Here is a 22,266-nt window from a genome sequence, read left to right as displayed (position 1 = left end):
GGCTGTCACTCACCCATCTCAAATTGTGAGTATTCACACTCTCTGTGTCTCCTCCCAATTCCTCAGACACCCCAGGTCTCGACGAGATCCATCATCTCCGCTTCGCTAGGGCCTCCGAATCATTCAGAGATATACACTGAATCGGAGTCCATGTTTTGGTTCTGTTAGCTTGGATTTTTGCTATGTACAACTTCTACTGTACTCCACACTTCTCGCAGATTTACCCGATGCTCTACCTATTTTCTGCAGAATTGCAAAAGCTCACAGATTTCCAGGTTGACTATTTATCGGGATTCCTTATATGGTCTCCGGCTAGGATATCTCCTTTCTCAAAATCAATATGGCTTCAAGTTCCAGAGCATTGGCTTTGGGAGCTCGAGCAGCGGCACTTCCCCGCTGCTGCCACCGCCCGTCAATTCCGCAGCAGCGAGGTGGACTGCGGCCTCGGATAAGCTCGAGATATGCATCAACAGAAAGCACTGCTGCTGAATCCAGCCCTGCTGAAATTCCAAAAAAGGCGGGAAAGAAGGCGGGAAACGGGCTTAAGAGGACCATCCTCGGCACGTCGCTGGCTGTCACCCTTTTCGCAGGCTACATCTACTTCACGGATACCAGAGCCAGTATACACAGATATGGCGTAGTCCCTATCATAAGATTGATTTACCCTGATGCGGAGGATGCCCACCATGAAGGTGTGAAGGCACTTAGGAGGCTGTATGATTTGGGCCTCCACCCTCGGGAACGAGGGAATCCCGACGCTGATGGTGTCCTGGAAACCGAGGTACTTTTCCTAGTCTTTTGACTTCTGCGAACATAGTGCTCAGTCATCATTGTTAGGTCTTCGGGTACAAGCTTTCTAATCCCATTGGTATCTCTGCCGGATTGGACAAGCATGCCGAAATCCCCGACCCTCTCTTCGAAACAGGACCCGCCATTGTCGAAGTTGGAGGTACAACGCCGCTTCCTCAGGAAGGCAATCCCAGACCTCGTGTATTCAGGCTGCCATCTCAGCATGCCATGATCAACCGCTATGGCCTCAACTCCAAGGGCGCAGACCACATGGCTGCTGTGCTGAGACAGCGTGTTCGCGAATTCGCATACGCTGCCGGTTTTGGTCTTCATGTACTTGCTGAGGAACGTGTTCTGAATGGTGAAGCGGGCGTGCCCCCAGGAAGTCTCATTCCCGGAAAGCTCCTGGCCGTCCAAGTCGCGAAGAACAAGCTCACGCCTGATTCCGACATCGAAGCCGTAACGCGCGACTACGTCTACTGCGTCAACCGTCTCGCCAAGTACGCTGACATTCTGGTTGTCAATGTCTCCAGTCCAAACACCCCTGGACTGCGCGACCTGCAGGCCACTGCTCCTCTGACGGCTATTTTGAAGGGTGTCGTGAATGCCGCTAAGAGCACGGATCGCAAGACAAAGCCCTACGTCATGGTCAAGGTCAGCCCTGATGAGGACTCCGACGAGCAGATCACTGGCATTTGTGACGCAGTTTGGCAGTCTGGTGTGGACGGTGTCATTGTTGGAAACACAACGAACCGCCGTCCTGAGCCACTTCCTAAGGGCTTCGTTCTCCCAGAAAAGGAGCAGGCTGCGCTCAAGGAGACCGGTGGGTACTCTGGACCTCAGCTGTTCGACCGTACCGTGGCGCTTGTTGCTCGCTACCGAGCTCTTCTTGACAAGGGGCCTATTTCAAAGGCAGACGAAAAGGCGAGTGAGCTTGCAGAAGCTGCCAGAGCCACAGAGCCTGATGCCGAAAACCTGCCCCCAACCCACCCTGAGGAGCACACTCACACTCCCAAGGTGATCTTCGCAACTGGTGGCATCACCAATGGAAAGCAAGCTCTTTCTGTGCTCAATGCCGGAGCCTCGGTTGCAATGATGTATACTGGCATCGTCTATGGTGGAGTTGGCACAGTCACGCGCGTCAAGCAGGAGATGCGTAAGGAGAAGCAGGCAGAGGGGAAATAGGACCGGAAGGGGCAAGTATTGTAAAACATCTATATAGTTTTGTGTTATGAAAAAGGAAAGGGTTGTTGAAAGTTACTTCTAGTAGAAAATTGTGCCATACCTGGGCAGGTTCTCCCAAATTTATATTCTGAAAGGTGGTTCATCTACGCTGCCTATAGCCGACGACCTCTCATCATCTTCGACTATGGATATCGATGCATTCTTTCGATTTCAAGAATGTCACCCCAAAGCTCGCGGCCAGAAGGGTACCTCTCAAAATTAAGGTGTAAAGTCCGGCCGGTATTGTCGATCTTTTTCCGTATGGACGGCTCCTCAGACGAATTCTGCCGATGTGCCGGCTCTCCATGTAGCATAAATTCTATATATCTTGAAAGCTCATAAACTAGGAAAGCTTTATAATTCCCCCTTCGGAGCATCGGAAAATGGAGATTGGGGAACGGGGTTTGGTGGATCCCGAAAAAATTGGCTCTGACAATAAAATCAGCAGACAGCCGACTATCAAGAAATGGTCCCGTGGCTCAGTTGGTTAGAGTGCGGTGCTGATATAAAATCGGCGACGCCGAGGTCCAGGGTTCGAGCCCCTGCGGGACCATGCAATCTCTTTTCCTCTCTTGAAGTGTTAAGCATTCTCAGCGTCGTCGCTGGGCCCTACGACCCCTTTTTTGAGGGTTGAGTATCAACTATAAAGGGCGGTGCGACGGGGCAGTATTTTTTTTCGGTCTCAGCGTCTCGTGACCTACGGTGGCCTGGTCGGTTGCATACTAGACAAACACAACCTTGTTACGAACCATCATCCTTTTACTCCTGCGTCAACTGCTGCATTCTATCTCATACAGGGCCATGGCCTCAAACGAGGAAGATCGACCTCGCAAGAGGCCCAGGATCTCATCTGGGGATCTCTCGGAGAATGTGGTGGCAAGCCCTGGGTTGGAGGGTGCTCTTGAGGGCTCTAGCCAACCACATCGAGCCACTTTCCTGGCATCACTCAGCAGATCCATAACGCCGCCGCCACAATCTCGTTCGCGCCTGAAATCTCAGTCATCCCTGAAGTCCCTGAAGGCAGACGCTAATAACAACTTGTTTGACAACAAGAATGGTAATAATAATAACAGCAGTAATGGTCCGAGACTCATTCCGTCACCTATCCAGCTCACCAATATCCGTGACCTGCCTGCGTCCTCGGGCAATAACGTCGACACAGTCAGGTTGCGGGATATCCTGGGAGATCTCATGATCCGCGAGTGTTGGCAGTTCAATTACTTGTTTGACGTCGACTTTTTGATGAGCCAGTTCGATGAGGATGTCAGGGAGTTGGTGCAGGTCAAGGTCGTGCATGGGTCATGGAAGAAGGAAGCACCTAATCGTATCCGGATCGATGTAAGCATGAACCATTCTTGTTCCCTTTTTAGAATTCTTTGCAGAAAGACCGCTTGATCACTGTGTATTCTGTTTCTGGGAATTACTGTTCCTTTAAGGTTTCATTTATAATATACCCGTTTTTATGCTGTGCATACAGTGCATTCCATGTTGCCATGTAGACCAACCTTTATCGTACCTCTAATGTTAAAGAGCCTCCGATTTACTACTCAGTAGAATATAAGCAGCAAGATAGCTAAGTCTTTCCACCAGGAAGCATGTTCGCGCTATCGCAATGTCGAGGCCATAACAGCCTACATGCCCGAGCCATTCGGGACGCATCATTCGAAAATGATGATCCTATTTAGACACGATGATCTTGCGCAGTATGTAAACATCAAGTATTGGGTTCTATGTCTTTGTTACTAACGAAATCTAGAGTTGTGATCCACACCGCAAACATGATCCCTGGAGACTGGGCAAACATGTGCCAGGCTGTCTGGCGATCTCCACTTCTGCCCCTGTCGACAAGTGCCGAAACCACAAGTTCAAAGCAACCTTCTTCTACTGCTACTGCAGCCATCGGCACCGGTGCTCGATTTAAGAGAGACCTTCTTGCCTATCTCGATGCCTATGGCAATGGAAAGACAGGACAGCTGGTCAAGCAGCTCGAGAAGTTTGACTTCAGCGCCATCCGTGCGGCATTGATCGCTAGTGTCCCATCAAAGCAGAAGATTAGTAATATTGTGGACTCGAGAAGGGCGACGTTGTGGGGTTGGCCGGCTCTGAGAGATATAATGCGTCACGTTCCTATACGTCGAGACAGGAAGACTTCTGGAAAGCCCCATATTGTTGTTCAGGTCAGATAGCTCTCTTCACGATAGTACCTGTCAGCAACTAACATGCCTAAAATATAGATATCTTCTATCGCATCCCTCGGACAGACAGACAAATGGCTGAAAGAAGTCCTTTTCGAATCCCTCTGTCCATCATCTGTTCTTTCCTCCGCTACCAACTCCAGCCGTCCCAAATATTCAGTGATATTCCCCACGCCGGATGAGATCCGACGATCCCTCAACGGTTACGGCTCCGGCGGCTCGATCCACATGAAGCTCCAGAGCGCAGCGCAGCAAAAACAGCTGCAGTATATGCGTCCGTATCTATGCCAGTGGGCGGGAGATAGGGAGGACCCGACTAGCACCACTACCCTTAGTGGCAGCGTAGATGGAGGAGCAAGATCCAAGTGTGAAGCAGGCCGCCGCAGAGCCGCACCGCATATCAAGACCTACATCCGCTTTTCAGACGCGGACTCCATGGACCGTATCGACTGGGCCATGGTGACGTCAGCGAATCTCTCCACACAGGCGTGGGGAGCTGCCGCCAACGCGAACGGCGAGGTCCGTATCTGCAGTTGGGAGATCGGGGTCGTGGTTTGGCCGGATCTGTTTGCTGCCAACGATGAAATAGAGGCGGACAGAGACGGGGAGAAGAGAATGATCGAAATGGTTCCCTGCTTTAAACGGGATCTCCCCCATCCCCCTGCTCCTGCCTCTGTTGCAACAGCTGCTGCGGATGAACTGGGAGGAGACATCCACCTGCCGCGAAGGGAGCCTGTTTCTGCCATCGTTGGCTTTCGGATGCCGTATGATCTACCTCTGACTCCTTACGCCGCTGATGACGTCCCCTGGTGCGCGACGGCAAGCCATACGGAGCCTGACTGGATGGGCCAGACGTGGGACGGGGATTGAATGGTCATGATTCATTCACTAATCATCTTTTTATCCTGTGAACGAGGAACTTAATTGAATGAACATTTGTTCTTCCTGTTAATGGAAGGATATGAGTCACTGTAAAGTATGAGGTTGTACTGTACTACTGTTCCATGAAGATAATATGCTTATCTATGTGTTAAATGTAATAAAAGAATCCCACCTGACTTAAATACCTTCCCAGGTAGGTACTAAATACAGACATCTTCAGAGCGTTTTTTTCTGTCAATGCTGTATTTATCCAGGAACTATCTACCTGAACAGCTAATTACTTAGGCAATTGATTTATCTCCACGTGTTAGATTAGCCAAGTGAGCAGCACGCAAGTTCCATGTTCTTGTCTGGATTGATACGCAAACACCTACCTATCTACCTAAATGAGGGCTCTGACCAGCTAGATTAACATATTAAAATGACAAATGATGACTGAATGTCAGATACTTGCAGATGGATAAATAAAGTATGGTGCAGCTGTTAGTATCTGGAGCCCATAAGAACAGACTGTAAATTAGACAGGAAAAAAAAATCACGATTTGTGTTACAGTACCAGCCTGCTGTTCCTATTGCGTAATGGTAAATACCTGCCAGCTAAGTTATCAGGGACTGTAAATGGAAGCAAATAACAGTTCGATCAGATCAGTAAAACTATTGTACTGTACCTCAGAATACCAGCACCGAGCACAGACACGATGCGGGCATAACAATGCCTCCCTCCGGTGGGCCGATGCAACCGTCCATTCTATTCCCGCTTTCACCGCATTGATAACATGTCCAGCCCTTCTGCTTAAGGTCGTTTAGAAAGCATTCGTCTTGCCCACAGAGCCCGTTGCCTGAAACCCTTTCAGTTGTCCTTTGAGAGTTTGTAATAGACCAATTGTTATAGGTTGCGTCCTTAGAGTATTCGGGCTTGGGTCGTTCCTCGTGCCCACACCTATATTAGGTAGGTACCTTACAGTATCTGTACCACATCCGCGTTGCGAGAAAATGGCGATATTGGTTACTTTTTTGTCTGCTGGAACCGAATGCAAGGAATTGACTATCTTCTTTATGTAACCCCAGCAGGTAGTTGGTTACTATCTGCCTAGGTAGCAGAAGTCTCGCTGAGAGCCAAAACCTCCAAACAACATGAAATTGCCCAACAACGACATCATCTTACTCGATTCTAAAGACGAGGAGCGTATCTTTTAGACTAGCTACACACCTTTACCAAAAAAAAGCTACGTTAGTAAAACTTCAACCAAGACCGCCTGATTTGCTGCTTTCACTAATGTCGTAACCTGGGCCGATCTTGCTTAGGATCTATTCTTGGATATATACTACTCACTGGAGATGATGTTTACCTTCCTAACCAGGTACATAGATGCATTCAGCCTATGACTTATGTCCCTGGAACTGAGTTTATCAAAGAACTCTGTATCTTGAACCAATCATAATAATCCATGGTTGCTTTTTTTTTCCCTCTTCTCTTTGTATTCTACCTAAGTTACTCTAGGTAGGTAGGTATGCGCGATGAATTTCCCTCCCAGTATGATAGTAGATATTACGGACCTAACCTAATCTAGCACAAGTCTTAAATAACCTTAGTACCTACTAGTAGATTAGTACCTCTAAGTTAGGTAGGTACATGAACTAACTGTAGTAAGTATTCCAGCAGGAACGGCACATGACTACAACTGGAATAGAACAATAGAAAAAATATGGGTACAACTGAGATCAGATGAACAAACCACCAGGTCCCAAAAAAAGGGGAATAATCATCTGACTCTACCAACTCATCCATAGCAGCGGCTGTGTACAGATGCGGCGCTCCCGAGATCGCGGATCAAATTTTCAAAATTTTTTATTCAATAATGGATGTCAGATAGGTTAGGTATGGAGTAAACTAGTATACACCAGGAAATGCCGTCTACACCGTTGGGGGGATGATTTAGTATATTTAGTTACAGTTGCTGGAGCCCCGGGCCTGGAACCCGACCCTAAAATAATAAACCCTCAGGTGACCTCCAGAAATTTCGATCTTAGCTTTTTCCTTTTTTGCGGAAAGAAACGTGACCCCAACCCGACCGGTCTAGACGTATCAGTCATTGACTCATTCCACCTAGAAACCCCATCCTCGAGCAGTCAGGTGGCATGACTGGGAATTTAGACTGATTCATCCCATGCACCGTTCAAATCCACCCCCACAGTTTAGTATTATGGACCCTCATCGCGTCCTCCGACCCGTCCCCGCGGGCGGGCCGGCACCCTCGCTAAAAAGTTCTCCGGAACTGCTTAATCAGACCACCTCCGACTAAGTTACTAGTGCTTAGTAGTGTAATGGGGTAGTTAACTGTCCGGTAGACATCCCCTAGCCGACCTGGTTCTACCGAGGCAGAAGGCAAAGGATGCTTAGCTTTGAAGGCTAGACATCATATAGATAGTTTTGGGGGAAAAAATCCAAGCCTATAGCGGTAATATTTTAGATAAGCGAAAATATGATATAGAGAAAGATGAAACCCGTGCACAGTCATATTAAGATCTAAGCAGGATAATAGAGATCTGAGGTGAAGGACAGTGCAGAATTAGGTAGCTATCGAGATACAACACTTTTAGAGACATAATTTGCATATAATACAAGCCAACAATTGCATTAAATCAACAGGGAAGAAAATTCCTCAACTTTTTGAACAGCAGCCGGTAACCTTTGACTGTCGTATCATGGGCCCCATCCCTAGCCGTTGGCAGGGTTTCTTCAACCTCTCTCACGACCTTCCGGACGCCTTCGATCTCGTGAGCAAACCTGCCCAGGAACATGCCGTCCACAGCCTTCCCCAGGCCACCCTCACCCCACAGCCCTGGGCCCGCACTTCCACCGTAGAGAACTCTAACGTCGCCTTCCCGCTTCCCAATGACGGCCCGGATCCCGTCAACCACCGCTGAGACGTGGTCCACGCCAGCGGGCTCAGGCTTCCCGATCGCCCACACTGGCTCGTAGGCAAAGATCACGGGCGCATCAGGTGGGATGGCGTCCAGCACGGCGCGGACCTGAACCTCACACTGGCTAACCGCGACCCCTATCGCTTCAGAAGCGACAGGGCCCGGAGCGGTGACTTCACCGATACAGACGAGCGGGACCATGCCCTGCGCGCACACGGCAGCAGCCTTGCGGCCTGTCTGCTCGTCCGTCTCGCCAAAGATGGACCGTCGCTCAGCATGACCCAGCTCGACAATCGATGCCCCGATGGAGCGCAGACAGAGCGGGGAGACCTCGCCCGTGTACGCACCTAGATTGTCCCAGAAGCAGTCCTGGGCGCCCAGAAGGAACGGTGGAGGGAGAGAGGACGAGTCGTCGGTTTTGGGGAGCTTGGACTCGTATTTCCGGATGATCTCTGCGCAGGGATAGACGGTGAGGAAATCGGGAATCAGGGCGAGCAGCAGCTCGGACCGATTATGTGGTCGCACGATCTCATTCTTCGGGTCGAGCAGGTCGCGGAGGTACTTGAGGGTGCGGTCTGGGGTGAAGTACATCTTCAGGGAGATGATGAGAAGCTTCTGAGGGAGAATCGGATATGTCTGCTTGGTGGTCGCCATCTTTGCGCGATTATTATTATTTTTCTCGAGGAGCCTGTCCACCTCGTTGTCGTATAATATGCTGTCTCCTGTGTTAGAAAGCGGGCCGCTGCTTGGTGGCCAAGTTTTTGGATGCTGGTCTTTCCTCAACAGGATCGGGTCCCTTGAGAGCTGCGTCAAGGAGCTTCCTTTAAGGGGAGGCGGAAGATACAGCCTTCCAGAGTCAATTGGCAGCGATAAATATGGCGTTGCGAGACGACTGTTCAGATACAGAATACAAGCATGTGGTATAGGATGGGATATATCATTCTAATAACGTTGGATGGTCCAGTTACAAAGTGTCATATATAAAAGGGGATGGTATGCCAAGCCTCTAGAAGCTGGAGCAGCTCTTGTGGTAGGGGCAGGAAAGATCCCCTGGTGCGCCCCATGGGGTGGGTCATCACATGACTTAGATCCTCACTGCCTAGGACCTTGCCAGCCTAGACCTAGAACCTTCTTGACCTCATCAACCTTACCTTATTATCATCCTTACTGCTACTGTAATGGGGTAGTCAGGTAGACATCCCCATTGCGACCGGATTCTGCCGGTGCCGAAGGATTCGAAGGGTGCCTACTTAGCCAGAGAGGTTCGGCATCGTGTTTTGAACTTCTTCATTCGGCAATACAGGATATTAACCCCCTTTAAGTTTAAACCTTGAATCGGGTAGGATTTTTGCTGGAATGTGTGATTAGACGACTCGATCTTCCCCTTGCTTACCCACACCCATACGGTCCGCTTCCTCATGGAAGCAGATGCCGATATCACCACTTCAGTAGATAATAGTTTTTAAGCAAGTTCTTCCTTCAGACACAATACAGAATGAGTATTCTCTAAGCCTCGGACCAGGCAGTATTTCTGCTAGAATGCATGATTATACTCAGTCTTCTCTTGCTTACCTACACTCATACAGTCTGCTTCTTCATTGAAGCACATGTTGATATCACCACTTCGATATTGGTTAATTAAGTTAGGTAGCTATCGTCTAATATTGATGTAGATACCTAGCTGGTTAGAAGAAATGCTTCTTATCAGATCGGAATTGACGTAGCTATTATAAGTAGATCGAGACTTATAATCTGTTGAGATACAGGATACAAGCATATAGTATAGAATGGAATATACTATTCTAACATTAGAAGGTCTAGTTAAAGAGTATCGTACATAAAAGGGGATGGATGAGATTGCATGCTACGGCTCTCGGAGCTGGAGCAACTAACCTCCAATGACTGCCTCAGGTGTCGGTTGGCCCAGCTATCCTCTGATTCATGCCTCAAGGCGGATAAATTGGTTGATCTCCATCAACCGATGCGACCACGACCAGGGCTCCCGGCTGGTGATGTCACGGATCCTTGTTGAAGAAGGAGCTGGGTGGCAGAAATGCAACAACCCAGAAAATGCCTCTGATACACAGACGGCAAGCAGCTAGGCGAGGAAGGCGGCAGGCATGCTACACGAGCCGCCAGCCGCCAGCGGTGTGGAGGAGTGCTGCACGACATGTGAGGGGAAGAGGGGCCAGGGCTTATCGATAAGGAGGGCGGTTGCGGTACGGTAAAGCAGCATACACGCCTCTTGGGCGCTAGTGCGTACCTTACAGTATTCCATGCCTCGCAGCCGCCCGACCGAGCCGTCGCCGAGGCGTCACAGTACGGTGGAATCTGACCAAAATTTCGAGCGCCGGTCACGTCTGCCGAAGTTTACCAGACGCCAACCGGGATGCCAGAAGTGGAGATCCGGGTGGAGCCCTGCAGCCTCTCGATAGTTGATGCAGGCACGTCGGTGCCCTGAGCGGTTTTCCTTTGCGGCAAGAGCTGTACGCTCTGGGCAACGACCGCCCGTAACTTTAGGTTGTTACCGGTGTGCCTGTCTCCCGTCCGCTTCCCTGCTGAACTGGCAACATGGAAGGCCGCATTGGGGCATCCCGCGGAACTGCGACGTTGCTAACGTGGTAGAAACCTGGAGAAAACCCGGGGGTCTGGATCGAGTTGCTGCTGCCAGCTAGCTAGCATTCTTCTTTTATGTCTTATATCGTGGGACCTGTGGGAGTATGGGAGCATTGATGTATTTCGTACGAAATACAGTCCATCAATAGTAGGTAGTACTAATGCGTTGAAGTATACCGGGGTCCTGGGTATACGGCCGGGAGCACGAAGTACTCGGAGAGCAGGTCCCGGCGGAAAGCTGTCGCAACCATCCCCGGACGACAGCGCCCCGAGCAAATCAGCACGGATAGATCGACGGAAGCTTCACATGCGGGATAGGAGTATACACAGAAATGCCCAGGATCTCGAGTCCTAAATGTCCCGAACGGTGGGGAGGAGCCTAGGACGTGCGGCGCGGCTGCGAGACGCTACAACGGTATGACGCCACCAGGGGACTCGTGGACCCAGAGCTCATATCGAGCAGCGCCATCTCATTCATTGGCAGGCGACAGGACGATATTGATAACTTCATGGCGGTGGAGATGGCCTGTAATAACGGGCAAAGAGGACACCGGAGGGACGCTTTCAATGCATCTGATTGGAAATGCCAGGGGTTTGTATCCTCGGCTCGCCACCTCCACAACTCGGAGCCCTGAGGCGGGGAAGGTGGCAGGAGCAGTTATATAAGGCCTCTTCCTTCCCATGCTTCATTTCGTCGTTCAGACTTCTCTCGATTCATTGAAACAGTACTTCTCTCTGCCTGCAAAACTTCCATTCCACCACAGCTTTTATCAGACACATACCATATACCACCATCCACCATGTCTGCCGACCTGAAGCCTCTCCGTATTGTCATGGCCTGCGATGACGCTGGCCACCCCTACAAGGAGACCATCAAGGCCGTCTTCGAGAAGCACCCTCTCGTCGAGTCCGTCACTGATGTCGGTGTCAACGACACCTCCGACAAGACTGCCTACCCTCACCCTGCCGTCGCGGGTGCCAAGCTCATCGCTGAGGGCAAGGCTGACCGTGGCCTGTTCATCTGCGGTACCGGTCTGGGTGTCGCTATCGCCGCCAACAAGGTTCCTGGCATCCGTGCCGTCACTGCCCACGACCCCTTCTCCGTTGAGCGTTCCATCCTGAGCAACGACGCTCAGGTCCTCTGCATGGGTCAGCGTGTTATCGGCATTGAGCTCGCTAAGAAGCTCGCTGTCGACTGGCTCAGCTACCGCTTCGACCCCAAGAGCGCTTCTGCCGCCAAGGTCCAGGCCATCAGCGACTACGAGAAGAAGCTGACTCAGGTCAACGGCCACTAAATTCCTTCCCGGATCCGTCAAGAAAGGGTTCCTACATCCGACGACCTGACCTTTTGCCGCTTGCATGAGGGAAAGACGGGGGATGATCCACTTGTTTTGTTTACGACCACGGAGAACATTATGCAGCGAACCACCTGATTGGGTGTCTTTGTCGATTTCAATTTATACCCCGGAGTGATTCAAGCGGAATGATACCATTGCTTTGGAGCGTGAAACGACGAATTGGAAAGCTGCCTTTAAAGGCGGACGGGTCTATTTTCCTCTCTATTTTCTACTGGATAGGAAGTAGAGGGTATTTCAGACAGGAATAGGAATAGAGAAAAAAATTAAAAATAGAGGTTAAGGTTGCATTACCATTTGTTTTCTTTCCAATTCGACAATAACCTATTCCTGTAGTTCGAACACTGTAGGCGCTAAGGATGATGGGTGGGTTTTGATCCACCTTTTTAAAACCTGTTTACGATCGTGCTACGCCGTACATGGGGGGGATTTGCGGAGTCCACTCCAGCTGCTCAGCTACACCCCGTTTGCCGTTAGGACCCAAAGGGCTGTAGGAGTCATGCATCCACGAACCTAATTTATGATGTATTTCTCTGGGACAATGTGGCAAAGGTGTCCCTTCCGATGATAGCCAGTAGAGCTATACTTGGCATGTAATGTATCGTAAGGGCTCGGCTATGTGTTGCGCGTCCCGAGTCCTCTCGATCGTCCAGTGCAACCCGTCTAGACGCCTAACTCACCTTCCCAAGATCATAAAATGGACCAAGTGTATCCAGTAACCGCTTTCCTGCAATTACCTCAGCAAACACACAATGACATCGACAGGAATAATTACAATAAAGCTCCGTGAACAATGCCATTGTCGATACACCCCATAGCGCCGTTGTTCCGTTCCGCTTAGTCATCCAGGCCGCATGCCCAGGAACATTGACAAGCGCCCATCACCTCAACGATTCTGTGGGGATCGACGTCTTTCGATCGGGGCCTTATGGTGGCCAGCCCGCCACACACCGTACGTTGGATGGCAAGCAGGAAGAGAGAACAACAACCCTCCTTTGTGGTGTGTGCTGTGCGTATGGTAAGAGATATAGATTCTCATAGTACCAGGCCATCTTATCTTTTTCATTTCCTCTTTTGTGAAAGCAAGCGAAGGGAGTCCGATACCTTAGTACTTAACTCCGGTTGCTTATACCCGCTACGGTAGCTAACCCACGATTTACCTACCGCACCGTGCCGCGGTGTCCTGTTCTCGGTCTCGGAATCTCCAGTTATTGATTTGATTGATTAGGTAGCGCGCCCCAACATCCCGATTTTTTTCTAAATTCTGAGGGAACCAGTGGAAGGCCCATGGATCGAGTAGCGTTTCTGCTGTGAAAGTCGCGTCATTATTCATTTAAGGAAAAAAGCAAGAGCACACATTGGAATTTGCGTGTTTCCCTTTTTGCCTGCGCGATAATACCTACCCTACCTACCTATCCAGACTTTCGGTGCCGGTCCGTGGGCAACTCTTTGTGTTAGCTTGAACAACAGCGCTGCTGGAGAGAGCGACCATCACTACTTGCCAACACTCGTGCGGTAACCAATACCTTTCCAAGTCCAGAAAGAAGAAAGTGTGAGAGGGTGCGCCATTAAGCAAAACCCCCCAAACCCAAAAGCCGGTCCTTCAATTAGGAATGTCGTACGAGCTGAAGGAGAAAGGCAATCAGCTCTTCAAGGAGGGCGACTACGCCGGCGCAGAGGAGCTCTATTCTCAAGCGTGAGTTTGCTCTCTTTTCGTTGATTCTGTGATTCAATCCTCGCATCGGGGAGGAAAAGAAAGCTGTGCATTGGAGGAGTTCAAATCGAGTTAACAAAAAGTGTGTGCGCGCGCGTGGCCGTGGTTTCCGATTCACGGTCGCCGTCTTTTCTTCTTTCTGTATATCTAGGATCCAGAAAAATGCCCGCGAACCGACCTTCTTCACGAACCGCGCCCTGGCCCGCATAAAGCAGGAATCTTGGGCGGGCGCGGAGCATGATGCGCGCGCCGCGATCGATCTCTACGGTCCCAAGAACGCCGCCAGCCTGAAGAGCTGCTACTACCTGGCCCAGGCGCTGCTGGGGCTGCAGAAACCGCAGGAGGCCTACGAGGTCGCGATCGATGCCTACCGGGCGAGTCTGGCGGCCAAAAGCCCGCAGACGGAGAACCTCTCGAGAACGGTGCTCCGCGCGAAGCAGCAGATATGGGCGCAGAAGGAGACGGCCAGGCTGAGGGAGATGAATGAGACCCTGGCCAGCGTCGAGCAGCTGATCGAGGCGGAGTTAAATAAGGAATTGAGTGAGCTCCAGGCCCAATTGGATAGGGGGGAGATTGGACAGATCGGCTTTGCAGAGGACCAGAAGGCGTTGCGAGAGGAGGCGGAAAAGAAGATCCATAATGTGCGCGAGGCTTTCCGCATTGCCTCCGGCGGGGAGATCCAGGAGAGGGTACGATTCTATCGCTATATCCCGTTGAGATTCAGGTCTGCGAGCTAACATGTTGGTTTCCTTCAAGGTCGTCCCTGACTACCTGATCGATGGCATCTCCTTCGAGATCATGCACGACCCTGTCGTCACACCCTCTGGACACAGCTTCGACCGCATAGGTATCGTTAAGCACGTCGAGCAGGCGGGTGTTGACCCGATCACTCGCGTGCCCATGACCGTCAACGACTTGCGACCCAACTACGCACTGAAGGCCGCGTGCGATGACTTTCTTAACAAGAATGGATGGGCCGTGGATTGGTGATATTGATGATGGGAACTTAGCGAATCCTTATTCCCTTTGGTTTCCCCTCTTAGCCTGGGGATCAGTTTCGTTTCATTTTATTTGTCTATATTGTGTAATACCCGTTTTCTTCTTTCAAAGCGTTGCATGGGATCGGCGTCATCCATTGTTTCTGCAACTGTATGTACATACATCATACCAAGAAGGACGAACGAGCCAGAAGACAAAACTGGCCATTGGTTTCGGAGCATCAGAGGTGTTAGCGTCTCTAAGATACGCTTCCATTGGCATTGCATACATCTTCACCACCGGAAACCCTCCCTATATCATATCTATAGCCATAGTGAGATCCCAGATCGTCGCCTCCTGCCGCTGCTCCCCCGCCTTTTACAAGCTCGCCATGAAGGAATTACAGGTGTTATGGTCGCCCAACGGTCAACCACAACACCTGTAATTCCATGATCTTTGTTCACCACAAAGCCCTCCGTCGTCTAACGACAAGATCTACGCCCTGAGCTTCAAGAGAAGTGCTAGAAATACAGAACAGAGCAAAACAGGTATGGCGGCCAGCGGGAAAACCTCTCCGCGTCCCACCGTCCGGAGTCGCAACAGTTTGATCCGTTTGCACCAGGCAGACAACTAACCCCGCCATCCCACCGCGCGGTTTGTTGGTTTGACAGATTGAGATTCCTTCCCCTCCCCCTCTATCAATCTATCTATCTACAACTCGCGAAATAACAGCAAAACCGCCCATCACAATGGCCGACAACGTTTCCACAGTGGCCGCTGACCTGGCCGCCGCCATCCCCTCCGCTGTCTCCACCCAGGAGCAGGGTCTCTCCCTCTCGGAGCTGCAGAAGAGCGTGCTGGCCGCGAAGGCCGCCCTGGGCACCGACGACGCCGGCGAGATCACCAAGAAGCTGGGCGAGGCCGTCGCGGCCGCCCTGGCCCTTCCGGATATCCAGCCCGACGCGGACAAGATCGGTTCCAAGGACCTCGATCTCTCCGAGAGCAAGTTCCCCCTCCCTGCCTCCATCTCGCAGGAGCAGGCGACTATCGTCTATGCGGCGTTCAAGGTCGCGTATGACCAGATCATGAAATTGAAGCAGGAGCCGGATAACAATGAGATGCTTGAGGTGCGCGGGATTTTCTTATGTCTCTTTTTTACCACACTTTATTTGATGGCGTTAGAGGCTCAGAGAGGGGGAGATAAGTGTTTCTGTGATGGATGTTGGCTTTCGAGGAATAATCTAGGTGTTTGCAGCTGGATTCTTGGGAACAGACCCTGCTGTCAATGAGTCTGTCCATTGGGACACTGCCGTTGATTGAAAAGATGCCAAATTTCTCCTCTCTGCCTGCTTGTCTTTGTTCCGCTATTGCTATTCGGATTGGATCAAGAGAGATTACTCCTGCTGACACTCGGTTTTACTCTACAGGTCTACGCCTTCGGCAAGCAGGGTCTGCGGACTGCTCCCGAGAAGCCCGGTGTCTTCAACATCAAGGTACGTTTCTACTGAAATTTACGAGCACATATTACTTCATCCTTCCCTCACCCTCTCCTTTCCTTTTCTCCCCCCACTTCACCTTCGCGGTTCCCCTCTAACGCTTTTGACAACGAAATAGGGCAAGTACAAGTTCGACGCCTGGGCCAAGATCGTCAACACCCACCCCGTCAAGGCGCAGGCCCAGTACGTCCAGGTGGTCGACAAGCTCATCAACAAGTACGGAAAGCAGTAAATAATTAAATAAAACAAAGGAAAAGGAACTTGGAACTTGTTGATAGTTTTTATTATCTAAATTATCCCCATATACGTCGAAAGTTTTTTCTTTTGAACCATACCATACCATACTATAGCTTTCTTTCTTTCAAGTACTTATGGATGGAGAGAGAGAGAGAGAGGATATGTTTCTGCCTTTCTTTTTTTGAAGTGTGGTTCGATTGATATTACTCGGACTCTTGTTTTTGATTGACATGATGTAACGAGAGTAAGGGATTATCTAAGGTGGTGGAATTATCATAAATAGCTATGGATATCTACCTTCCTGACTTAGCTAAAGAATAAGTAACTTGCTGCTATACTAATTGGAGTATCCCAGGTATATTAGGTATACGTGTATAGTCTGTTTCCAGGTACCCGGAAAATTTCCTGTCGGTACGAGATAGTTACAGGTAGCCTGGTGGACGCAACGTATGCTTATCCGGCGTGGGATCACCTGTTTCTTTTGAGATTTGCTATGTAGTATGTTGAGAAAGTGATAGTTCTCACCATAATTCCAATTAGATTGAAATTAATCGTACACTTTTAAAATCTTTTGTCTCATACTATTATTGTACATGTCGAAAAGAAAATCCAAAATCGATATCCACAAGTCCAATAGGTTAAAAAAGGATTAAAGAAAGGCCGCCGCAAAATCTCACGGGTTCAATGCAAGCAGCTCACCCGATCGATCCAATTAATCGATCAAATAAATCAATCACCACATAAACCTCTGCACCTTCCCCGGCTCCTGCGGCCACTCAAACCCCTTATACAAGAAGAGATACCCCGTGACCACATTAATCGCGACGAACCACAGCGTCTCCAAGACCAGGGGGAAATTCGTGACCAGCTTCGAGATGAACAGGCCCTTCTCATCCCGCGTGTGCTGCTTTCTGTACATCGACGGGGTCGGCTGCGGCGGGATGTGCAGCCTCCACATCACCCAGGGGATGATAAAGTAGCGCGGTTCGACGAGCGGGGCGGTGATGAGCGAGAGGGCGGTGGCGGCGAGCCAGATGAGCACGAAGCTCACCCGGAGGGGCTGGCGCTGTTGGAGCTGGCGCTGGATGAGGTGCTCGCGGACTTTGGCGAGGGTTTCGGGTGAGATTTGCTGCTGTTGCGGCTGTGGCTTTGGTGCTTGTTGTGTGGCCTTTGCGGCCTGTTTAGCAGATGCTGCTGGCGACAAGCCGGCCTTCTGGGCCTCTTTTTTGGCTCTCTTCTTGGCTTCCTGCTTCTCCTGCTTCTTCGTCAAGGGGGGTGGCTGGTTGGGAGCGGGCGACAAAGAAGGGATCTGGATGTATTGAGGCTGTGGCGGGGGCGTTGAGAAGCCGAAGGCAGATAGGACGGCCCATGCGCACAGGAAATAGATAAACACCGCGGCGTACTTGACCGCTGGGTGATACCTGAGCAGAATCCGGAAGGCGTAAAAGGTATAGTGGCGGTTATCAGCCAGGGTGAATGGGTGGACGATCGTGTTGAAGTGGACGACGGCAAGCATGATAGGGATGATCGCCAGAGCCGTCAATAGTGCCGGAAAGCCCTTTTTCTTCTCGGAGAAGTCATAGTTCGAGAATTTCGGGATGTGAGCGTTGGGCACGATCAAGTTGATCAGGGGAACCAGGAGGATAGGCCAAGAGAAGAACACGAAGTACGGCCAGATGTAGAACATCTGCGGCAGATGCAATCCCACAGTGTGGTACTCTTTGTGGCCTGATATCATACAGTCAGAGCTATTTGCTCATTTCCAATTCTTACGTAGACTGATAGGAAAGCTTACCCATGACGACTCCGCCATTCCATAACACGAATGCGCCAAAGGCTGCTAGGATAATAAAGTACGGAACGAGGGCCACAATCAGATGAGATAGATTGCTCAAGCCGGCAATGACTAGCGACAAGCTTGTCTTAAAGTAGTCTAGGATCCAGACCTTCAGCAATGATGTCCAGGGCTATATACTGTATAGGATAGGACCACACACACCTGAAATAGAAGCCTCGTCCACTATGGGATCATACAGCTCATTTTGCGAGCTCTTGTTCGCTATCTCAGAAAGCTCTGAAGACTTGCACTGTCTGCAGACCTCGCGAAGCTTTTGAACGGCACGCAGTCCACCAAAGAAAACAGAGACCCAGAAGATATTCGTCTGCCGGAAAACCAAAGCGGCCAATCCCAAGGCAAGGAATAACGGAGTTCCAAGCAAAGAATCTTTACCATCGGAGGTCCGTTTGATGTCCCAGATATAGGCTTCAATGACCACAAGAAGAGCAAGAACGTCGGTGTAATACAGACCCGAGAGGAAGAACAGCGGTGGAAAAAGACAGATGTTCAAGACCGCCTGGCTCAACCACGCTCCCGTCGGTCTTGTGTTCCGTTCTTTCCGCAGATAATCCAGGAGAATCTGAAGCCTCCAGGGCAAGATAATAGACATGGCGGCCACATTGGTGGCTCGCAAGTCAGGCGTGCTGAGCTCGACCGGCTCACCGCGGAGAAAGCGGATGCAGGAGCAGAGAAGATACGACCAGAGATACAGACCCGGCGGGGTCGTTATCTTGGGATCCCATTGCGTCCAGTTGTGAGCCCAGTACGCCTGCGCTTGATGGACATGGAAGACCTCGTCCATATACGGTTCGGGAACCGTGCCATTGATCTTCGTCCGCCAGAGGGGGATGGAAAGCAGGACGAATGGGACGAGGTAGCGCGCAGCCCGAGTCAGGCCGGACTCGAGCTGCGGTGAACTCATGATGCCCTGGCCTCCGAATACAGGAAATCTTTTTTTTTCTCTCTTTGTCTCAAAAAAGAAAATAAAAGAAATGACAGATTGCGGAGCTCTGGCCGGGATGCCGAACTGTCCGCTCACCGCGTCCGAGTGCAAACACGCCAAACAGCGCATCTGTTTCGCGACATGTCTCCATGGAGAAAGTATTATATTTTCCAAGAGACCCGGAGATTGCGAATTCTCATGGATTGCCTATTTTTTTGTCCCTTTTTAAAAATCTTCGAAATGATATTATAAAGCAAACAGCTCGAATTTTGCCGCGAGACCAACGGCCCATAGCCAATACACATCAGACGACCTCCGAATCGTGAACGCTTCCCCGCGTGTGATAACGCCGAACAATGGCTTTCCCTCTTCCGCGGGGCATTACGCCCCCGGAAATAGCATTTCTGGCGGAGATGGAGATGGTCACTGTTGTACCGCGTCAGCGTTTAGAAGGTCTCGAGCTTCTCGGAGTAAGTTGATCTTTCCGCTGTCCAAAGCCTCGCGGTCGACAAAAAGGCACTAGAACGCTACGGATACAATATGTCTTATACTTCCTACGCTACAGCCTTAAATATAACCCAATTGACTAAATAACAAATTGCAGGGCCCAACCGAGCCACTCCAACCCCCCCGCCGCACCACCCTCCCCCTCTGGCTCGCCCTCCTCCTCAAGCGTCAACGCCGCGCCAACATCCTCCCCCCCTCCTGGCTGCACCCCGAACCACTCTCCCTGATCCTCGAGATCGAGACCAAACACCAAGACTACAAGGACGCTTTCTCCCCTCCGCCCCGACTGCCCGGGCAACCGGACGTGTACGAGCGCAGCGCAGGCGCAAGAGCGAACCCCACCCCGCGCCGCACGCTCGACGGACAGCAGTACTTCCCCGCACCGCCGTTCCTGCCGCAGAATGTGGCTCTCAGCTCGGCGGAGGCGACAGAGCGGTCAGGGGATCCGCCGGCCCTGCCGTATCACTGGTTGGAGGTCGGGAATATGTTGCTCGACGCGGCGAGCGATGATCTTGTGGATCCGGATCAGATACGGCGGCTGCTGAAGGATCTGAGGGAGGTAAGGATGGCGAAGATGAGGAAGGGTGTGGATGTGCTGGAAGCCGCGGCCAGTGTGGGTGGGGGAGGAGGAGTTGCGATGACGGGAGTCGGGGCCATGGAGATCGGAGAAGGGAGAGGTTTCGTGGCTGGGGTGGTCGAGGGATTGAGGTATGTCCCTTGTCTCATTTTCTGATGTCCGGGAGTGGTTGCTATTTGCTGACACGCTGGGCTCACACAGGAAAATCGGGGCATCCAAAGAGCAAGCACGAAGAGAACAGATGGCCGAAGAACGGGAGAATAGAGGATACGATGGTACCCAGGATTACGAAGACGAAATGGAGTTCTAGGCGTTCCTTTCCATTTATCTTGATCTTCTGAAGTTACGGAGAAAGGATACGATGCGGTCTACGAGCCCTTTTTACGACGAATTATTGTATGTGTATATACCCTATACTCCATACCAGTTAGAGAAAAGAAAGTCCAATTCCCACAGGAAAACGCCGTGCAGGATGCCACGCTCCATGCCATAAAAACACATGAGTCGAAAACAAGAAAAGGAAAAATAATGGAGGAACTGCCCTGTAGGATCTACTCGTGCTGATTCTCTGTACTTTCAATTATCCCTGCTGGACGGGATCCCAACGGCACAACTGGACCCTAAATCCACAGAATCAAACCAAAACAAACGAGACCCCATCAGGACGACTGTTTCGATGCCGCGGCTGCAGCTTCCCGATCCTTCTGCTGCAGTTTCCTCCGCGCCGCCAGGATCATATCGTCTCTCCGCTTCTGCAGCAGTCGCTGACGCTCACTCCGGCTCTGCGACCATGCACTCTCTGTCGAGGGCTCCCTAGACTCGGTGCCGTCTTCCTCTGCGATCCTTGAGCCGAGATTGTAGCGCGATATGAGGTCCTGGGCTTGTGGTTTCGGAGAAGCTCGCGGTGCTGAGGGTTGAGCGGTGATATTAGTAGCAGGAGGAGGAATCTGCGGCTGGAACGATGGCGGTGGCTAGACGTGCAAAGACATGTTGTTAGTGATCGTGGACGTCTTCAAGCGATGAATTTGACACTCTCCAGCCATCCTGGGATCGGAGAGGAGAGCAGGTAGAAGGCAGAGGACTTACCACTTCCAAACCTCTCCCCGTCAATATCCTCTCAGTTGTCGCCGCAACGCTGCCTCCGTTCCTCTGCAAGTCCCACATGATGTCGCGCCTGTTCAGCTGGGGAAACATCTGCGATATCTGCTCCACCTGCGCCGGGTCGACGACTCTCCCACGGCGGCCTTGCGCTTCTCCTGGTCTGTTCCCATCCGAGCCACTATCGCGGTTCAGGAACCATCGAAGCACGAAGAAAGACACGACGGCCAGGGTCAGGAGCGAAGGAATATTGAGGGAAGGTTCTTCGTCCGGCATGTCGGAATGACGCTATGTACGGAGGTAACTGCTTATCGCGATGCCAACGGTAATTGTATGAGTGTAGGGCAATTATCGAGTTTCGAGGTGAAATCCAACCTATTGTGACGTGAAGGTCGGAGAGAAGGACAATGGATGATGGATGTGGCGGGCGGTCGTAATATGGGACCGTGATAAACAAGTCAATCCCACGCACTAACGAGTGAGCATATGTACAACGATAGCAGTTATTCTTGGATACTGCAGCGCTGGTCTATCGGACAGGAGACAGCATAAGGATAGGGTGATAGATGCTGTTGACCAGCGGCGCAGCGCAGGAGAGACGGTGTTGCCTGTCTAGAGTCCAGTTGGCCAAAGCGGCGTCTTCGGAGGTCCCACGGGTCGGGTGCGGAATTTCCCTAGCAGATCGTCTGTTATGACGGTTCTCTGAGCATTGTGAGAGGAACATGTCTTCCCTTCTGTTCTTCTACAGCTTCATATGGACCTAAAGTGTCCTCCAATCACGGATCCTTTCTCTGCAGTAGAATATATGGGCTACCTCCCCCAGTTCTCCAATCCAACATGTTCTTCTCATCTCAACTGACTGACATTGCCTGTTGGTCATGTGATAATAATCA

General features: G+C 51.0%; 10 protein-coding genes and 1 non-coding gene across 11 annotated transcripts; 7 read left to right on the top strand and 4 right to left on the bottom strand.

Moving 5' to 3' along the window:
- Positions 1-340: 340 nt before the first annotated feature.
- VTN00DRAFT_146 (uncharacterized protein) lies at positions 341-1,974 on the top strand (the record flags this gene model as incomplete). The annotated part of the gene is made up of 2 exons (XM_069427569.1): positions 341-781; positions 838-1,974. 2 exons carry the CDS (start codon positions 341-343, stop codon positions 1,972-1,974), a joined length of 1,578 nt encoding a protein of 525 aa, XP_069290854.1.
- A 507-nt stretch (positions 1,975-2,481) lies between these two features.
- On the top strand, positions 2,482-2,566 carry VTN00DRAFT_t50. The gene has a single exon. It is a non-coding gene; the product is annotated as a tRNA-Ile (tRNA).
- Positions 2,567-2,814: 248 nt separating this feature from the next.
- On the top strand, positions 2,815-5,078 carry VTN00DRAFT_145 (uncharacterized protein; the record flags this gene model as incomplete). The annotated part of the gene is made up of 4 exons (XM_069427558.1): positions 2,815-3,351; positions 3,604-3,716; positions 3,770-4,190; positions 4,248-5,078. The coding sequence occupies 4 exons, from the start codon at positions 2,815-2,817 to the stop codon at positions 5,076-5,078; spliced, it is 1,902 nt and encodes a 633-aa protein (XP_069290853.1).
- A 2,655-nt stretch (positions 5,079-7,733) lies between these two features.
- VTN00DRAFT_144 (uncharacterized protein) lies at positions 7,734-8,669 on the bottom strand (the record flags this gene model as incomplete). The annotated part of the gene is made up of 1 exon (XM_069427547.1): positions 7,734-8,669. One exon carries the CDS (start codon positions 8,667-8,669, stop codon positions 7,734-7,736), a length of 936 nt encoding a protein of 311 aa, XP_069290852.1.
- Positions 8,670-10,113: 1,444 nt separating this feature from the next.
- VTN00DRAFT_143 (uncharacterized protein) lies at positions 10,114-10,882 on the bottom strand (the record flags this gene model as incomplete). The annotated part of the gene is made up of 3 exons (XM_069427536.1): positions 10,114-10,267; positions 10,390-10,617; positions 10,809-10,882. 3 exons carry the CDS (start codon positions 10,880-10,882, stop codon positions 10,114-10,116), a joined length of 456 nt encoding a protein of 151 aa, XP_069290851.1.
- Positions 10,883-11,431: 549 nt separating this feature from the next.
- Positions 11,432-11,926, top strand: VTN00DRAFT_142 (uncharacterized protein; the record flags this gene model as incomplete). The annotated part of the gene is made up of 1 exon (XM_069427525.1): positions 11,432-11,926. One exon carries the CDS (start codon positions 11,432-11,434, stop codon positions 11,924-11,926), a length of 495 nt encoding a protein of 164 aa, XP_069290850.1.
- A 1,673-nt stretch (positions 11,927-13,599) lies between these two features.
- On the top strand, positions 13,600-14,690 carry VTN00DRAFT_141 (uncharacterized protein; the record flags this gene model as incomplete). The annotated part of the gene is made up of 3 exons (XM_069427514.1): positions 13,600-13,682; positions 13,852-14,389; positions 14,457-14,690. The coding sequence occupies 3 exons, from the start codon at positions 13,600-13,602 to the stop codon at positions 14,688-14,690; spliced, it is 855 nt and encodes a 284-aa protein (XP_069290849.1).
- Positions 14,691-15,427: 737 nt separating this feature from the next.
- Positions 15,428-16,406, top strand: VTN00DRAFT_140 (uncharacterized protein; the record flags this gene model as incomplete). Its single annotated transcript, XM_069427503.1, has 3 exons — positions 15,428-15,805; positions 16,106-16,171; positions 16,293-16,406. The coding sequence occupies 3 exons, from the start codon at positions 15,428-15,430 to the stop codon at positions 16,404-16,406; spliced, it is 558 nt and encodes a 185-aa protein (XP_069290848.1).
- A 738-nt stretch (positions 16,407-17,144) lies between these two features.
- On the bottom strand, positions 17,145-19,170 carry VTN00DRAFT_139 (uncharacterized protein; the record flags this gene model as incomplete). The annotated part of the gene is made up of 3 exons (XM_069427491.1): positions 17,145-18,139; positions 18,207-18,344; positions 18,411-19,170. 3 exons carry the CDS (start codon positions 19,168-19,170, stop codon positions 17,145-17,147), a joined length of 1,893 nt encoding a protein of 630 aa, XP_069290847.1.
- Positions 19,171-19,547: 377 nt separating this feature from the next.
- Positions 19,548-20,585, top strand: VTN00DRAFT_138 (uncharacterized protein; the record flags this gene model as incomplete). Its single annotated transcript, XM_069427480.1, has 3 exons — positions 19,548-19,661; positions 19,796-20,406; positions 20,477-20,585. The coding sequence occupies 3 exons, from the start codon at positions 19,548-19,550 to the stop codon at positions 20,583-20,585; spliced, it is 834 nt and encodes a 277-aa protein (XP_069290846.1).
- Positions 20,586-20,934: 349 nt separating this feature from the next.
- VTN00DRAFT_137 (uncharacterized protein) lies at positions 20,935-21,649 on the bottom strand (the record flags this gene model as incomplete). The annotated part of the gene is made up of 2 exons (XM_069427469.1): positions 20,935-21,246; positions 21,362-21,649. 2 exons carry the CDS (start codon positions 21,647-21,649, stop codon positions 20,935-20,937), a joined length of 600 nt encoding a protein of 199 aa, XP_069290845.1.
- Positions 21,650-22,266: the final 617 nt, after the last annotated feature.

This window comes from Thermoascus crustaceus, assembly GCF_041956765.1.
Source record: "Thermoascus crustaceus strain CBS 181.67 unplaced genomic scaffold VTN00scaffold_1, whole genome shotgun sequence".
Taxonomy (NCBI): domain Eukaryota; kingdom Fungi; phylum Ascomycota; class Eurotiomycetes; order Eurotiales; family Thermoascaceae; genus Thermoascus; species Thermoascus crustaceus.
Note: the sequence above shows the minus strand (reverse complement) of the source record. Positions and strands in the feature narration are given on the sequence as shown.